General features: G+C 36.9%; 1 protein-coding gene across 3 annotated transcripts in view; it reads left to right on the top strand.

Moving 5' to 3' along the window:
- LOC113050381 (collagen alpha-1(VII) chain-like) overlaps positions 1–15944 on the top strand; it is a 68322-nt gene extending 52378 nt beyond the window's left edge. For 2 of the 3 annotated variants that reach the window (XM_026213297.1, XM_026213298.1), the window contains exons 89-120: positions 50–118; positions 244–279; positions 1239–1298; positions 1573–1617; positions 1706–1741; positions 1851–1946; positions 2381–2506; positions 3122–3193; positions 3325–3360; positions 4342–4401; positions 4480–4524; positions 4898–4933; positions 5043–5078; positions 6741–6797; positions 6981–7052; positions 7680–7751; positions 7891–7926; positions 8037–8117; positions 8726–8779; positions 8862–8915; positions 9085–9147; positions 10497–10559; positions 10679–10795; positions 11460–11537; positions 11629–11682; positions 11826–11874; positions 12247–12255; positions 12539–12631; positions 14458–14589; positions 14672–14734; positions 15346–15519; positions 15662–15944. In XM_026213297.1, the coding sequence (XP_026069082.1) occupies positions 50–118; positions 244–279; positions 1239–1298; positions 1573–1617; positions 1706–1741; positions 1851–1946; positions 2381–2506; positions 3122–3193; positions 3325–3360; positions 4342–4401; positions 4480–4524; positions 4898–4933; positions 5043–5078; positions 6741–6797; positions 6981–7052; positions 7680–7751; positions 7891–7926; positions 8037–8117; positions 8726–8779; positions 8862–8915; positions 9085–9147; positions 10497–10559; positions 10679–10795; positions 11460–11537; positions 11629–11682; positions 11826–11874; positions 12247–12255; positions 12539–12631; positions 14458–14589; positions 14672–14734; positions 15346–15515 (2070 nt within the window). In that variant the 3' untranslated portion in view covers positions 15516–15519; positions 15662–15944. Of the gene's footprint in view, positions 1–49; positions 119–243; positions 280–1238; positions 1299–1572; positions 1618–1705; positions 1742–1850; positions 1947–2380; positions 2507–3121; positions 3194–3324; positions 3361–4341; positions 4402–4479; positions 4525–4618; positions 4701–4897; positions 4934–5042; positions 5079–6740; positions 6798–6980; positions 7053–7679; positions 7752–7890; positions 7927–8036; positions 8118–8725; positions 8780–8861; positions 8916–9084; positions 9148–10496; positions 10560–10678; positions 10796–11459; positions 11538–11628; positions 11683–11825; positions 11875–12246; positions 12256–12538; positions 12632–14457; positions 14590–14671; positions 14735–15345; positions 15520–15661 lie in introns of those variants that run through there. The other variant, XR_003276759.1, reaches the window with a different exon arrangement.
- Positions 15945–16365: the final 421 nt, after the last annotated feature.

Raw genomic sequence — 16365 nt, 5'->3', positions numbered from 1 at the left:
ACTGCTCTCTCTCTCTGTCTTATTATATCTCTCTGTCACTTTCTTTTAGGGTGTTGCCGGACCCATCGGCCCCCCAGGACTTAAAGGAGAGCAAGGAGACAGCGGTCCACCAGGAAAGGTGCATCCATATGTGCATCTTCATGTGTGGACTTGCACGTAATGTGTAGTTTTATTGACACTTTGCTTTTAATTCCCAACGTGCTCAATTTATCTCTCTCCTTTTATTTCCACTGTGTTCTGCAGTCTGTCACTGGACCCCCTGGAATGAAGGGTGAGATGGTGAGTTGTTGCCATGGTTACATCATAGCGAACACTGTGTGAAGATCAACACGTCTCACCTGCATGACAAATAATCTCATTTGAAGCAAACATAATGTTAGAGCGCCATGTGCGTGAGCTCTTCAGTAGATCTTCTCCAAGTGTTGTCATACTTAAATGCCAGCTGAGAAGCAGCACAAAGTAGTAAAGTAAACCACAGAGAAGTAGAGAAGCTCTATTTATTTTACTTTAATCTAATATTTTACGACTATTATTGATAAAAAAAAACTTTCTTTGATCCTCAGGTATCATTTAATGTGCTTTTGTGTGTCTGGTTAGTAGATTAAGTTGTATGTAGCTGTACTTTAAACATTAAACAAAATCAAACAGTGAGTAAACTTTATGTGCAAACTTTATTCTACCTCTTTGTCAGAAATCTTCCAGCTCTCTGACACAAATCCTGTATAATTGTGCCTTATTGTGTGTAAGTTTTATTTTATTTAGATACTGGCACTGATGTGCTCCATATATATATTTACCACATTTATCAACAAACTTATGACAGGACAGGGACAGGGAAGTAAACTATTGTGGCCCATTGCACTTTAAATGCCACAGGCAAAATCCATCAGCTGCTTTCCCTGTACAGCTGAATACTTCCAGGAGTATCTAATCTGTCAAGAGATGCCATCCACAGTTTCACCTGTGATGGAATCTTTATAATATCTGAAAGAAATGTACAGCGTGTTCTTAGAAATGTGCAGTACTTCCTGAAAAAACATCAACGGAATAAATAGGCCGGAAGCACACAGGTAGTCAATGCATCCATTCATTTGGTACAGTACCAATTCTCCTGAGGGAAATGGATGGCTTATCTGTACTTGCACCATGACATAGATTGCAGATAATGGGCCATAGATTTGTTATTTCTGACTAGAATATACCAAATAATTAACTTATTTATTGGCTGATTGTTTAAGGGTCCTCCTGGTCTGACATTGCCAGGTACAGTTGGAGAAAATGGCCTTCCTGGATTACCGGTGAGTTTCACTCATTTTGGTTATTTATTGAAGCTCCTGTCCAATACACTCCAATTAATTTATTTTATATGTGTATATACTGTATGTGTTATATAGGTTTATATGTGTTATAATGGATATTTGTTTATTTATGCCTCATTTGTTCCCACAGTTTGCCATCATATTCTGTCATCAGCCATCCTTTATCATTAATGTCATGTCTATAAGTAATTCTGAATTCTCATTTCATACTCTGTATTGATTTTTTTTTGTGTGTGCCTGTTTTGTGTTTTAGGGCTCAAAAGGAGACAAAGGGCCAGCGGGGATCAAAGGAGAAAGAGTGAGAAGCATTATTATGAAAAGAGTGTTAACTAACAAGGTAATGTACAATGTGTGGAGATAGAATTGAAAGTGTTATTTACTCACAGGGTGCTGCGGGTGATCCTGGAGATCCTGGTGAGAATGTGAGTACCTGCAGTCTCTTCACAGGCAGAACTTCCAGCAACCATCATCCATTTCATCTCCACTATAATGTATGCTTCATTTAAAGAGTTTTTCACACTCATTGTTCAGGGAATGAGAGGACCATCTGGGCCCAAAGGAGTCAAAGGAGAGGCAGGTGTGGGGATGCCTGGGCCTCCAGGACAATCTGGACCCATCGGTTTGAAGGTCATTAATTAATTTTATTTTAGAGTTGTTATTGAACTGTTGCTAACAGAACCTCGAACCCTAAGTGTAAACTTTGGCACGTAAAAGCCCAGGTATACTTCATTTTCCGCCTACTGTTCCATTTCGTGCACAGCCATGTCCGCACAGCTTTCAACCACAGATGAACTTGGATGGATAAGCTGGACACATGCGCACTACCTCCAACTTGACTCATTCTGTCTTAACATTTACCTTGCACCTACACTGTTGTATGCCAACGTCCGCAGACAAAAATCATGTCACAAGGAAAGTGCACGGACCATGCGGAACGCGGATGGCCGAAGTATACTACCTCAGAAAGACCACATAGCAATGCCTTACCAACTGCATAATCAACAACAGAAAATGTAAAAATCTAGTTTGAATATTGAATTATATACTTTATTCTGTTGTAGGGTGACCCTGGCTTACCAGGTCCTCCGGGCCCTCCTGGACCACGTGGATTGGATGGCACGCCAGGACTGGCAGGGCAGAGAGGTGAAGCAGGTCAGCCAGGACCCCCTGGACCACCAGGAGAGAGGGTTAGTAAAGTCGCCGTACATGTAGAAACAAATGTACTCTGAAAACAACAAATGTTGAGGAGTACTATCATTACATAAAGTAATAGGTTTAATACTAGGGCTGGGCAAAATTAATTAATCCGATTAATTGTTTTGTAAATGACGTCGATTCGATATTGATTAAAATAAAAGATATTTTCATTTGATTAGGATAAATTAAATAGTTTTATGCCTTCATCTGATCACCAGAAAAATTAAGAACATTTTATATTGCCCTATTATTGTTTAATAAAAGTACCCTATTCAAAATTGTGAAAAATGTTTAAAATACAGGCCTGTGGCTCTTCATTTCTTTTTATAAATTCACCATTTGTAAACTGATTTTTACTGTTTTTTTTTTTTTAAATTTCAATAGCATTTGTATAAAAACTACATTCACTGAATGTAATGAAAAAAATTATATAAAAAATCGAGAATCAAATCAAATTGAATCGAGAACTTGTGAATCGAAATTGAAATCGAATAGAATCGGGACATCTGAATCGATGCCCAGCCATATTAAATACCATCATAGACAAAAACATTTACTGAATTTGGCTACACCTAATGATCTCAATTCCACATGGTGCTTGTAAGGGTCTACAAGGATTTATTGGCAAAGCTGGAAACCCAGGAACACCAGGAGCTGGTGGGCCCCCAGGACTCCCTGTAAGTCACAGACGTGTTAAAATCTAATAATTGCATATAAACATTTGCATTAAGGTGTTTCTTAGAACAAGTCAATCTGTGTGTGTGTGACCCTCAGTGGTATTCATTGATGTATTTATCTTTATATTTAGGGTACTGCAGGCCTTCCAGGACTTAAGGGTGATAAGGTAAGTGATGTGTTGCTTGCAGGGCTTACAGTTTTTAGGAGCACTACTAATTTTAAAAATTTAAGAGCGCATTCAAAAATTTAAGAACAGTTGAAGTCATGAGCAAGTAACCATGAGAGAATGGAGCTTTTATGACAAAAATGAGGAACATTGTGTGAGTCGTGACAAAGAAGTTTACCTTTTGATAAACCAAATAACAGTATTTTCAGTTAATTTGACCAGCTGCAAAAATAAAAAAATAACTTTAATTTACAACAATAAAATTACAATACTATTATTTAGGGCTATCTACATTTATTTGCATTCAATCATTAAAGAACAGAGCTTAAATTTATGTGTAAAGCCCCATGGTGACCTAAAGCTTTACTCTGAAGGACGCAGCACGTTAGGCTATAAATGTACATAATTCAGTCGTAGTCTTTGCAGTCTTTACTGGCATTTGCCACCTACTGAGTGTTAATTTATTCATGAGCTTCAATCTGCTCAGTTGCACCAGTGCATCTGATATTTTTCACAGACATTTACAGTCGCAAAGGTGACTAATGTTCGCACTGTAGAGCCCTGGCTTGTTGTGTATTTTTAGGGCTGTTCAGTCATGTTTCAGCATATTATATATAGTGTAAAGTTCAAAAATCTGAAAAAAATGTTTATTGTGCTCAAGTGCTTATTTTCATTACAGCTTATCAGAAATTCATGCTGATTAACCTTTTTACTTAAATTTGTTATACTGATTATATAATTTGCAATTAAACGTAGAAAATACAAAATAAAAACATTTTTAAAAGTGGTTTTAGACTTTTAAAACCAAGTTAATTGTGTTTATTTTGGAATTAAGGGAGCAGGTCTAAAAAGCTCAAACTGATACCAGCTTGTCTCTCTGCAGTAAGAACCACTTCAAAAAGGTTCTGGACAAAAATGAAGTGAACTGCATCACACACAGAGTCATTACCCTTTCTCTCTCACTTTTTCGTCCACATTCAGGGTGAAATTGGTGTAGGAGTGCCAGGTTCAAGAGGAGAGCGAGGAGAGGCAGGGCCTAGGGTAATGTCCACAATGACTCCATCTTTTGTTCATTTCTTTGTATGCAGATTGTTATAGTGTGTGTCTTATTTTTTATAGGGAGAAGAAGGTCGGGCTGGAACAGATGGGGAGAGAGGCCCTACTGTAAATATACTCCTACTCTCCGTTCACAACATTCAGCATTCACTCATTATTCTTTACCCCACCACATCCTGTCTTTTGCACATATTGATGTCAGTCAGGCAGTAATAGTCTCTCTTAATGGGTGTCACTGATCTGAGCCCTCGTCTAGATGTGGAAAGGCTGATGCAGGCAGAGAGGTAGCTGTACGAACACGCTGTATTCATCACACTTTATATTCAGGGGCTATGGTGTGTTTGTCTCCCACTCGCTGCAATTTCAAAAGCATTATGAGTCAAGGCCTCTTGCAGTGCTGCACTTCTTCTATCTACAAATTCATACAAATGCTCAGGCAAATAAGATTTATCCTTTACTGATCTGTCTGTCCCACTGATAGGGTCCTCCTGGCAGCAAAGGAAACAGAGGAGATAAGGTGTGTATAACTTTTCATCAACTTCTATAATCTGTCTCGGGCTGGTCTGTTACTTTGCTAAAATACATTCCTTTACATACACGTTTTATAAACTACCAATACTTCACAGGGTGAACAAGGTTTTCCAGGAATCAAAGGCGAAAAGGTAATTATTATTTTTTTTTATATGCTTTGATCATCTTTCTTTATTACACAGCTTCCTAGAATACTTGATTCTGATTGGTCAATCTAGTATTTTTCAGTGATGGTGGATTTCACAGATTAACTTGATTCTTAAGTAATAAAATTATTTAAATGCAAATAAATATTTCAAGTGCTTTTATTTATTTGTAGACATATACCGTATTTTCCGGACTATAAGTCACACTTTTTTTCATAGTTTGGCTGGTCCTGCGTCTTATAGTCAGGTGCGACTAAGGGTGCTTTCACATCTCTAGTTCGATTAATTTGGGCTGAACCAAGGGCAAACAATTATACATTGTAGCATTTTTCAGCTTTTTTGATTCCTTTTCACACCACACTGATTGCTTTGGTCTGTACCAGTTGAAACGAACCAAAGTGCAGTCACATGACAACATCTACATCACTCATTGGCCATGACGTATTTCCTAAACTGCTTTTCAATTGGTCAGAATTTACGTGCGGAAAAATTCCAACATAACAGGGAAAGCCAGCAAATAAGACAGCAACACAGCAGACAACACAACTACACGATGACACGATTGCGCGGGCTGGTTTTGTTCCTGGCCATAATCTATTACATTTGTTTGTATACACCACAATATGCAAAAAATAAATTTCTATAATGAAGCGCGGATACGGCTTGAAAACAACATTCTAATGCACTGCAAACGGCAAGAGTGGGAATCGCTCGTAACTTCAAGCGGAGGCGTGCATTAATTATTCTAACTCTGACATGTTCATGGTCATCTGACCAAATTTCTATGAGGCTCCGCACCTCCTCACTACTCCAAGTTTGTCCATGAGCTGTCATGCTAAAGTGCAAACTGTCAACAAACACTTCCTCATCCCATAATGCACAACGCAGCTGACTACGGCAGCTGGTTTAGTCCAAAAATAATCAGTACTTTTTGCAGTTGGGTCTGTTCGAGGTCGGATCACATTCTCACCACAAACGAACCGCTCCAGAGTTCGTTTGAAAGCATACCGAGACCACCTCTACAAGCAGGTCTCCATACGCTTGTTTGGTCCGCTTTTGGTGCGCACCCGAGTGCGATTGCTGCTTTCTCACCTGCCCAATCGAACCGCACAAAAGGGAGAAACGAACTCTGCTACGATTCAACCGAACTAAATGAGGCAGGTGTGAAAGCACCCTTATTTATCAAAATTAATTTGACATGAACCGAGAGAAATTAACCAAGAGAAAACATTACCGTCTACAGCCGCGAGAGGGTGCTCTATGCTGCTCATTTTCCTGTAGTCTACACTGAAGACATAGAGTGCCCTCTCGTGGCTGTAGACGGTAATGTTTTCTCTTGGTTCTAAATAAATGCGACTTATAGTCCAGTGCAACTTATATATGTTTTTATCCACATCATGACGTACTTTTGGACTGATGCGACTTAAACTCAGGTGCGACTTATAGTCCGAAAAATACGGTAAGCAGAATCATGTACAGAATCATGTATTATCGCAAAATAAAAACCAGAAGATTATTATGATGCGAAGTAGCAGGGTTTTGAATCACCCTAAAAGGAGGTTTCTTTTGCATATTAAACATATTATACTATTCTTTCTACATATTTAATGGATTGTATATTGCTGTATTTGATTTTGAATCTTTAAGGGAGATACTCTGCTGGTGGGGGGACCTTCAGGAGACAAAGGAGTGAAAGGAGAAACCGTGAGTCAGATTTTTTTGATTAAGTGTGTCAGGTGTTTAATGCTTTTGTGTCACTTTATGAAACGGTCATAAAGTATTCATGTGGATCTATAGATTGTTAATGAGTAAGTAAGCAACAGGATAAAGGCAGATCTATTGGGTCGATGTAAACTAATCGATTGTATTGATCACTGCTCTCCTCAGGGGGAGAGAGGAACTAAAGGTGCACAGGGTGAAAAGGGTGCAAAGGGACAGGAAGGACCACCAGGAGAACAAGTAAGAATTGTTTTTTTCTTGTTTATAATTTTTTAATAATAGACAATTACAATAAAATGTTGTCATGCCTAAATCACTTTTATATTTATATTTTATATTTTTTGGGGGGGACAAAATAGTAGAAAATTTTATATGGGCTATTTATCAGTTATCAGTCTTAACATTAATAAAAATATAATAGTGCTATTAGCCACAATTTTAATACTGGTGCATCCCTAAATAAAATGGCTATTCCCTTTTGATTTCTTTTAAAGTTTGCTCTTTCAGAACCCATCTATTTTTATTTTATGTCTCAGTTGTCTTCTAAAATTCCTCAGGTGTATGAAATATAGACAAAAATAAGAGCAGAGAGCTATAAAAAATTATGTGGATGGCTTAGCTCAGAAATTTTGTTCTTCAAAGAATCTGATGAGAAATGTTAGAGTATATTGAAATCTCTTTCTTTTGATTACAGACGTTGAGATTTCTTCTAAAACTCTATAGAAGTCATGTTAGAGTCTCTTCTTAGCGAAATAATCGGAGAAGCAAGAGACTGAACTTGTTCCCCCTTTAATCTCATTGCTGTTTGAGAGAAATGACAAAGATATTGAAGAGATCTCATTTGTGATTTTTCTATCATATCTCCAGGGTCTGAGAGGGGAGCCGGGAGAGAGAGGTTCCACTGGCTTCCAGGGAGCCCGTGGTCCTGGTGGCCAGAAGGTGAAAAATACTTTCCCTTTCTTCACAACTGAACAAGAATAAACATATGCATATACCTGAATATATTTGGGAATGTTTGCTTATGCACATAGATGTGTGTGAAGGCCATATTGATCAAACATTTGCTTATCATTTACAGGGAGAAGCAGGGCAGCCAGGTATCCCAGGAGAAGCAGTGCGTATTCTTATTCAGATGCCTATAACATCAGCGCATGACTGGCACATACAGTCCCCAGACTCAGTCATTTCCTCATGACTACTTATTTTTTTATCTGTTCTCTACAGGGAACACCTGGTAAAGATGGTCTGTCTGGCATGAGAGGAGAGAAGGGAGAGGTTGGGCCTGTAGGTCATCGAGGCCTCAAGGTGTGTTTATATATGTGTGTGCGCATTTTAATAGTTGTCTCTTTGATTTAAACTCAAACTGACTATTTATAGGTTATTATCGCTGACCTTGAGTAGCCTTTCAGACCAGATGATCACGCTGCTTATAATTCCACCACAGTTTGGATTCCAGGCCATTGTGTCTGACGTTCATCTGCATATGTACCTCAGAGCCATTGTATTAAAGTTTTTGTGTGTGAATGTGTGTGCGCTTGCGTGCATGTGTGTAAAAATTGATTTGTCGAGTGCAGTGAGGCACATGAAGACTCCTGTGTATGAATCATTCCTCTCAGGGAGACATGGGCCGCTGCAGACAGTACTAGCTGCCCTTCAGCCAGCGGCAACATAGACACGCACTTTCACATTGCAGATAAGAACTTTTATCTGGATTCAACATCCCAGATAGACCTCTATCTGTTGTCACTAATGAGAAAGACAGTAATTGAAGGGTGTGTGTGAGTTTTTGTGCTTGTGTGTATGACTGACACATGAATAGTGCTTTATTCTTTCTAGATAGTAATTTCTCCTGTGACATTACTCCCTGTAACATTGAGTGATTGACAGTTTGACTGAGCTTTAATGGTTTACAGGGAGAACGAGGATCCAAGGGAGCATGTGGACCAAGCGGACCAAAGGGAGACAAGGTGAGTAATAAGGAGAGCTCAAGGAAAGTTTTTGTTGTGTTGCAATGTTTTGCTGGAAGTGATGAATTGTGTCTGTTCGTAGGGGGATGCTGGGATAAATGGCAGACCTGGATTGCCAGGAAGGAAAGGCGAGCAGGTATGTATTTAATAGGTTTTAAGTGTAAGTTATTATTATTATTATTGTTGTGTATTCTTCTGTTGTCACACTATTTGCTTGAAATAAATAAATAAATAAATACAAATATGTGTGAGGCATGTATGCGATTCCTGTCGTTATCTTGCCTTGATGGCAAATTTTATTTTAGGGTGAAGTCGGGGCTCCAGGTCTCACAGGAAGTCCAGGGAAGGAGGGACTGATTGGAGCCAAGGTAAGAGGATAATTGGACCCACTTTATATTAAGTGGCCTTAACTACTATGTACTTAATTTTAATTAATAATTTAGTACAATGTACTTATTGTGTAAATACATGTTTTTACATTGTACTTATATTTAAAAAAACGACATTTAATTACATCTGTATTTAATTTCTGTAATTACATTTATAATTACACTGTTGACCCATACTTTACACCTTAACCCACCCTTAAACTTACCCATACCTCCAACCCTCTCCCTAACCTTACCCCTATCCCACCTCAATAGCAGCAAAAGTGTTTTACAATACAATATGAACACAGTAAGTACATTGTACTTATTTTTTATGTAAGTACATAGTAGTTAAGGCCACCTAATATAAATTGGGACCGGATAATTCATTGGAAACATATTGGTCTGAGAATATATTTAATAATAGTGATGTCATGATACATCATTTCACAATTGTACAGTAATTGTTGATTTAATTGATGGAGCACATATGCCACTGAACAAGTAAAAAAAAAACCTAAATATTAATATAAATAATTAAAACAATTCCATGTTGCCTTAGTGTTTCAGGTTTTTCCAAGTTATTATAATGTGTATTATGTACACTACCATTCAAAAGTGTGGTCATTAGGATTTTTATTTCTGTTCAGCAATTATGACAATAAAGACATTCATAATGTTACAAAAGATTTATTTTACATAAATGCCCTTGTTTGGAACTTTCTATTCATCAAAGAATCCTAAAAAAAAAAAATCATGGATCATCGTTTCCCAAAAATGCTACTTGTTACTTGAGCACTCACTAAGTCAGAATAATAGAATTAAATATCTGAAAGATCACGTGACACTGAAGACTGGATTGTGATGCCTCTAAAAATTCAGCTTTGCATCACAGGAATAAAATGCAATATAACATACATTAATATATATCACAATATTATAAGTTAGACTGTATTTTCATCAGATAAATGCAGCCTTGAAAGACTTCTTTTCAAAAAATCTTTACCAACCCCAATCCTTTGACCTGTAGCGTATATTATTAAAGAATGAATCATTTGTATTTTATTACAATGTAAAAAAAAAACTACATATCAACATTTTCATCACAGTTGGCTCGAATCGAATCTCTACTAATAATACTAGAATTTATTATTATTTTAAGATTTATTGGTACCAACTTACCAATTCTTTTAAAATCCTTTCTGAATAAGCCAGTGGACAACAAAATGAACTATTTTATTGCAACATAGTAATAAATATTCTGCAATCCTTCCAATTTCAAGAGTGAAGTTGAAAAGGTACAATAAAACTTTAAACAAATCGTATAACGTTCATCGGTTGATGTCCAGGGTGACAGAGGTTTTGATGGAGTTTTGGGGCCGAAAGGATCACAAGGAGAGAAAGGCGAACGGGTGAGTAAACCTACATCTTTAGCTCCCCTGCTGTTTAAGACTAAAACTGCTGATCTCAGTGAAGTGGCTTATCAAATGTTCCACCTACTCCTCTTTCCACTCTTACTCCTGCTTTTTAGGGCCAACCTGGTATCCCTGGCCCCCCTGGACTAAGAGGAACAGATGGACCCCTTGGTCTAACAGGCCCTCAAGGACCTGCTGGAGGTAAAGGTCCAGAGGGCCTGCAGGGGCAAAAGGTATCAAACTTACTTAACAGTACTGTATATGCGCAAAGGGACATTTACATAATTATAGCTATTGCTATTCATGTCTATGTTTCTATACAATCATTTTTTTCAGCAGGAGGGTTTCATTGACATTGGACCACACAGCATGCTTTTTAAGATTATAATTTTAAATCAGAATACAGTAAATAACAAGAAAACTGATGTGAATATATGTCTGCAACTGTATCTCTTAATTCATATTGATATCCAGTGAGTTACTGAACTTTCACTGACATTATGAATGTGAATTTTCTGCATTTTTAAAAAATACACACAGCACAGTAATATTCTGGGCTCATTTTTCTCATAACCTGTGGTTCAGCAAACTTAATTAAATTTATTAATTAGAGCTGATTCAGCGAGGATGTGAGTTTAGTCCATGATTCAGACCATTTACTCTTTTCAGACTCATTTGTCAGATAGTTTGACAGATTCATTACAGTCTTTCTCTCATCACATACAGTACAATTCTATTTATTTTATCTAATTATTTCTTTTTTTGTGATATGTTTTGTATTGATTTTGAGCAGTAGTGCAGTGCTGCTCCTGAATAGCACTTCAGGAAACACTGAGTCATATGCAGAAGAAGCCATGGTTAGTTCATCATGTGTGAGATATCAAATATTTATTGTAGGGAGAAAGAGGTCCTCCAGGCCCTTCTATGGTTGGCCCACGTGGCATACCTGGGATCCCAGGAGAAAGAGGAGAACAGGTTACTCTATACACCTTCTTGTCCTCTGCATTTTCTCTCCATACTGTACATCTGTCATCACTAAATGTGTCTCTCTGTGTTTTTGTATCAGGGTGAGATTGGCACTGATGGACCTAAAGGAGACCGAGGACAACCAGGCATGACGGTCAGAAACAAATAGATGTTTATGATTCATGATTTATTGTAATTTCATCATGCATATTTTATTCTGCTACTCGAGTCTCCTTGAATCCTCAAGATAAGTGACAGTGACACAAAGACTCCTTGCATCTCTCTTTGCTCTTAAAGGAAGATGAGATTCGGGCTTATGTTCGAAGAGAGATGAACCTGCATTGTGGTGAGTGGATAACCGTCATTTATCTCTATCGGCAACAATTTTCCATCAGAAATCAAAACAAATCCTCTACAGCAACTTTCATTTTTGGAGCTAAGCTGCACTGAATGAAAAATAATATTAATTAATTGCCATTATTTTGTCATTGTTTTAAACCACTGTCCTCCACATGAATGGCAAATTTAATTTACTTCAATGTCTTACGAAAGAATCACGATAAATGAAATGGGATGAAATCAACCTTGCGTACTTTTTTTTTTCCATTGTATTTTATTTTATTTTTTCACTTGGGAATACATTTTACAGTAGTATGCTGATTGATGTGGATTTCTCTTGTATCAATCAATTGTCTCTCTTTCTCTCTTTTCCCCTAAGCCTGTGGAGGTAAGTTTTGACTTATATAGCCTCAATATAGCCAGTAGATATTTTCCAGTTATTGCATCTGTAACTCATGTGCACACAATACACTAACAGTAGGCTTGTGTGATCTCAGTCTGTATAAACCTTGTTGTTGAATATGTTCGTGAGAATTACTAGGATTTGTGCATGCTAAATTGTTGATGTAGTGCATGAACTTTGAGTACATCTTTACACGCATGGATGCTTGTGTTCACTGACGGGTTTTACTATCTTACTTTTGTGTGATTCGTTATGGGCGTGTTCTCAGGTGTTCAGGAAGTTGAGAAACCTGTACAAGTGCAGGCTTACCGAAGCTCCTCCACGTCCCCAGAGCGCTCACCAATCCAAGGGGACGAGGAGGGTGAGTCCTATCCTCAGCTCATCCTTTATTTTCTGTTTATCCTCCTCTCTTCTAAACTGAAAACTTTTGTCACTCTGTCCTCAATTTATTAATTTTTTATAAAGGGCTAGTTTAAAGAAAATAACAATTAAATTCTGTCATGCTTTTACTTATACGTGGAACACAAAAGAAGATATCTTGAAGAATGTTCACCCTGAGCTGTTTGCATGCAGGTTCTTAAGCCGATTATGCTTAATAAGCCGAAAACACACTCGGTCATGTAAACGAAGTAACCCGTTTTCTTTTACTGGTGTAAGGTCATAAACGGTGTAAGCATAAACCCGTTGCAACAGGAAGTTTTACTACGATTTCGCATGGCATGTAAATGTATTAACTTTCTATCGGGTAACATCTTGCAGTAAAGAAAGAAAGGAAATATATTAAAAAAGCTGACTTTTTTCATGACTCAGTGCTGCGTTTATAACTACATGAGAGGATAATACACATGCTGTAAGTTTCCAGAGATGTTGCAAGCTTAATCTAACATCACAACTGACAAATGTATGGAAAACTCTGAGTCAGATATGCAAATGATTGTATTTTGATGTCACTACAGGGAAATAATCTGATTTATTAATAAAATCATGTAAAAGCCGCTTGCTTTTATTGTCATGTTACTGATGTCCATGTAAACAGGGAAAACTGATTATTTTAATAAGCTGATATTTGTGAGTTATCAGCTTACTGGTCTGCATGTAAACGTGCTCACTGATGTTTTCCATACCACGAAAGCCCATATGACTTATGTGCCAAGTATAACTAACCTATCTCTTGCCCTTGTTGAAACAAAAAGTGTGCTTACCGGTACCTCTATTGAATGTGCAGCTGTAACATACATATAGCATTCATAGCACATTTTTTGTTGTGCTTTAAAGAATTACACTTTTTGATGTGTTGGCTTACAAAAAGCACATACATTTTAACTGTAGTTTGTTATTCAATATTACACTGTTTTAAATGTACTAAATTGCATCTTTTTCATTGCAAATGTGTCATTACCAATATATTTCTATTAGTGCTGTCAGATTAACATGTTAAAGCAGGAAGGATGATTCAATATATTTATATAAATATTTATAAAAAAATACATATTTATACTATATTATTAGCCGCACACAAGAATACGTTTTCTGACACAGAAGAGCGTACGCTGCTTGCGTTCAGCGGATATTCTCCAAACTGGTGCTACAGTGATGCGGACAGACACAGAAGAGACGAATTGTTGAATAAAGTTGTTATTTTTGTATTTTTCAAGTACAAAAAGTATTCTTGTTGCTTCATAACGTTACGGTTAAACCACTGGAGGCAGATGGACTATTCTGACAACGTCTTTCATACTTTTCTGGACCTTGACAGTGTAATTTATTTGGGACAGTCACAAGCCTCCCGGTTTTCATGCAAAATATCTAAAATTGTGTACCGAAGACGAACAAAGCTTTTACGGGTTTGGAACAACAATGGTAGTCACTCTGCGTTATTTAAAAATGCAGTATCGACATTAACAAAACATCTCATTGTCATGTTCTGTGGAACTAAATCATACAGGTTTGAAACAAGGATGATTAAATGATGACAGAATTAAACTTTTTCTCTTTAAGCTACCCCTTTAAACAGAAACTATGTTTCTGCCTTAAACATAAGAGAGATATGTTAAATACATGGTTGTATATAACATTATCTAGTTGCACATGTACATTGATTGCTTTCAAACTACAATATCCCAGCATTCTAAACTGATTTTCAGTAGCCCTCACATTCTTTGTGCATCCATGCACATTTTTTAGCAGGTCATAAGCTGCGTGTTGTGATGAACACAAACGATCCAGACTATGAGGACATTTACTCTATAGAGACCTATGATGATGACGCTCCAGTAGAGGAGATTGCTGACTATGACAGCACGGTCAATAAAAGCCAGGGTATGCCAATTTTTTCCTGTAGAAAAAAGTTTGTCTGTAGCTTTCTGTGTAGACATAGTATAATATATGGTTATTTTGGCAGGTCAAACCATCTCTTTTGATTCATTAAAAGCTGATAGGACAAAATTTGAGGTGAAAGGTGAAGGTGAGCCAAAACCTCTTATTCATTATGGAGATTAAATTCTCCTTTCAATCATCTTTACGCAGTATACCAAACAGTGTCGATGGTGCATATTTTATTCTCCACATTTTACTGCTTTTCCATGTCTTTGTTGGGAATAAAGTGCTTAGAAATGCTATCTGTAGGAATGTATTAAACTTTTGTTGATGTGAACTCTATGATGATGGATTATCATAATTTTGCACTGTGTAATTGCTGCAAACTATTGTTCTTTGCTGTGCTCACTTCCTGTTGTTTCTCTGTATCATCTCTATGCTGTCAACCCGCTGACTCATCTGTATAACAGCTCCTAGTATAAGATTGCAAGCAGCTGTCCTGCCACAGAAACTAGCTGGACATTTCTACAGATCTCTGTGGTGCTATGAACTTTAGAGACATGCCATAATGACAAGATTAAAAGATGAATCTGCCTTGTGTGCATTTGTGCACTTCAGCAATGGCTTTCGCCATATTGTTCAATTTGCATTAATTGAGGATAGAACTTTTGTTGTGTTTTCTGTGGAACAAAATAAGAATTGGTGTGTATTCTTTACCATTCAGACACTTAATTATTTTTGTTTAATGTGTGTTTTTAGACTCCTGCATCTTGCCCATGGAAGAGGGTAATTGTTCCCGTTATACTCTGCGCTGGTACTTTAACTCTGACGTGGGCGTCTGTAGACCTTTTATTTACAGCGGCTGTGGAGGAAATGCTAACCGCTTTTTACAAAAGGAAGAATGTGAGGAACTCTGTCTACAAGAGTAAGAAGGTATATTAACAGGCACTGATTAATACAAAAAGCTGAAGGTATCAAATGGTGCAATAATGCATATAATGGTCATGTAAATAAATGATTAATTGCATGGGATAGGTGTGATTTTTTTTTTCTCACAATCCTATCTATGTTACAGGATTGTTTTTTAGCTTGAAGACAAGAGTTGACTATAAATGGAGGATCACTAACTCGTCAGCAATAAAAACATTGAAACCGTAGTGTTTAACAATGCCATCATGCACAAGAGATCAAAGTAAAGATTGATGTCAACACATTTTCCTCAACGGGACAAGCAAATTTTAAATATTGATCAGGTCTTTAAGGTTTATCTTGTTTATTTATTTTGTGTCTGTTGAGCTGCCAAACATCTGTTAATCTTCCTGCCAAACTGGATACATTGTTATACATACATATATATATATATGTATATATATATATATATATATATATATATATATATATATATATATATATATATATATATATATATATATATATATATATATACGCACACACACACACACACACATTACTTGCTTTAACACATGTTATTTAGTCCAGTCAGTAACTGCATACAATACTATCTTTCATTTTTTCTCCTTAATGTCGCACATTTACAACCACTGACATTCTCTCAGGTGCTGAAAACAGAAACTAAAACACGCATTGTGATATTCTTAACTAATTCATCTTGGACTTGTTCGTGGAATAAGTCTGTGCTGTACAAAATTGTACTGTAAATGTAGATCTGTATTTTTATCTGCTTGAAAATGAGAATGAATGTTCTTGTATTATTAGATGCTGCATGTTTACTTGGACAAATGGTGCTATTTGTAAAGC

Source organism: Carassius auratus, chromosome 31 (assembly GCF_003368295.1).
Source record: "Carassius auratus strain Wakin chromosome 31, ASM336829v1, whole genome shotgun sequence".
In the NCBI taxonomy this organism is placed as follows: domain Eukaryota; kingdom Metazoa; phylum Chordata; class Actinopteri; order Cypriniformes; family Cyprinidae; genus Carassius; species Carassius auratus.
The sequence above is the reverse complement of the archived record's forward strand: the minus strand, read 5'-3'. Positions and strand labels throughout refer to the sequence as shown.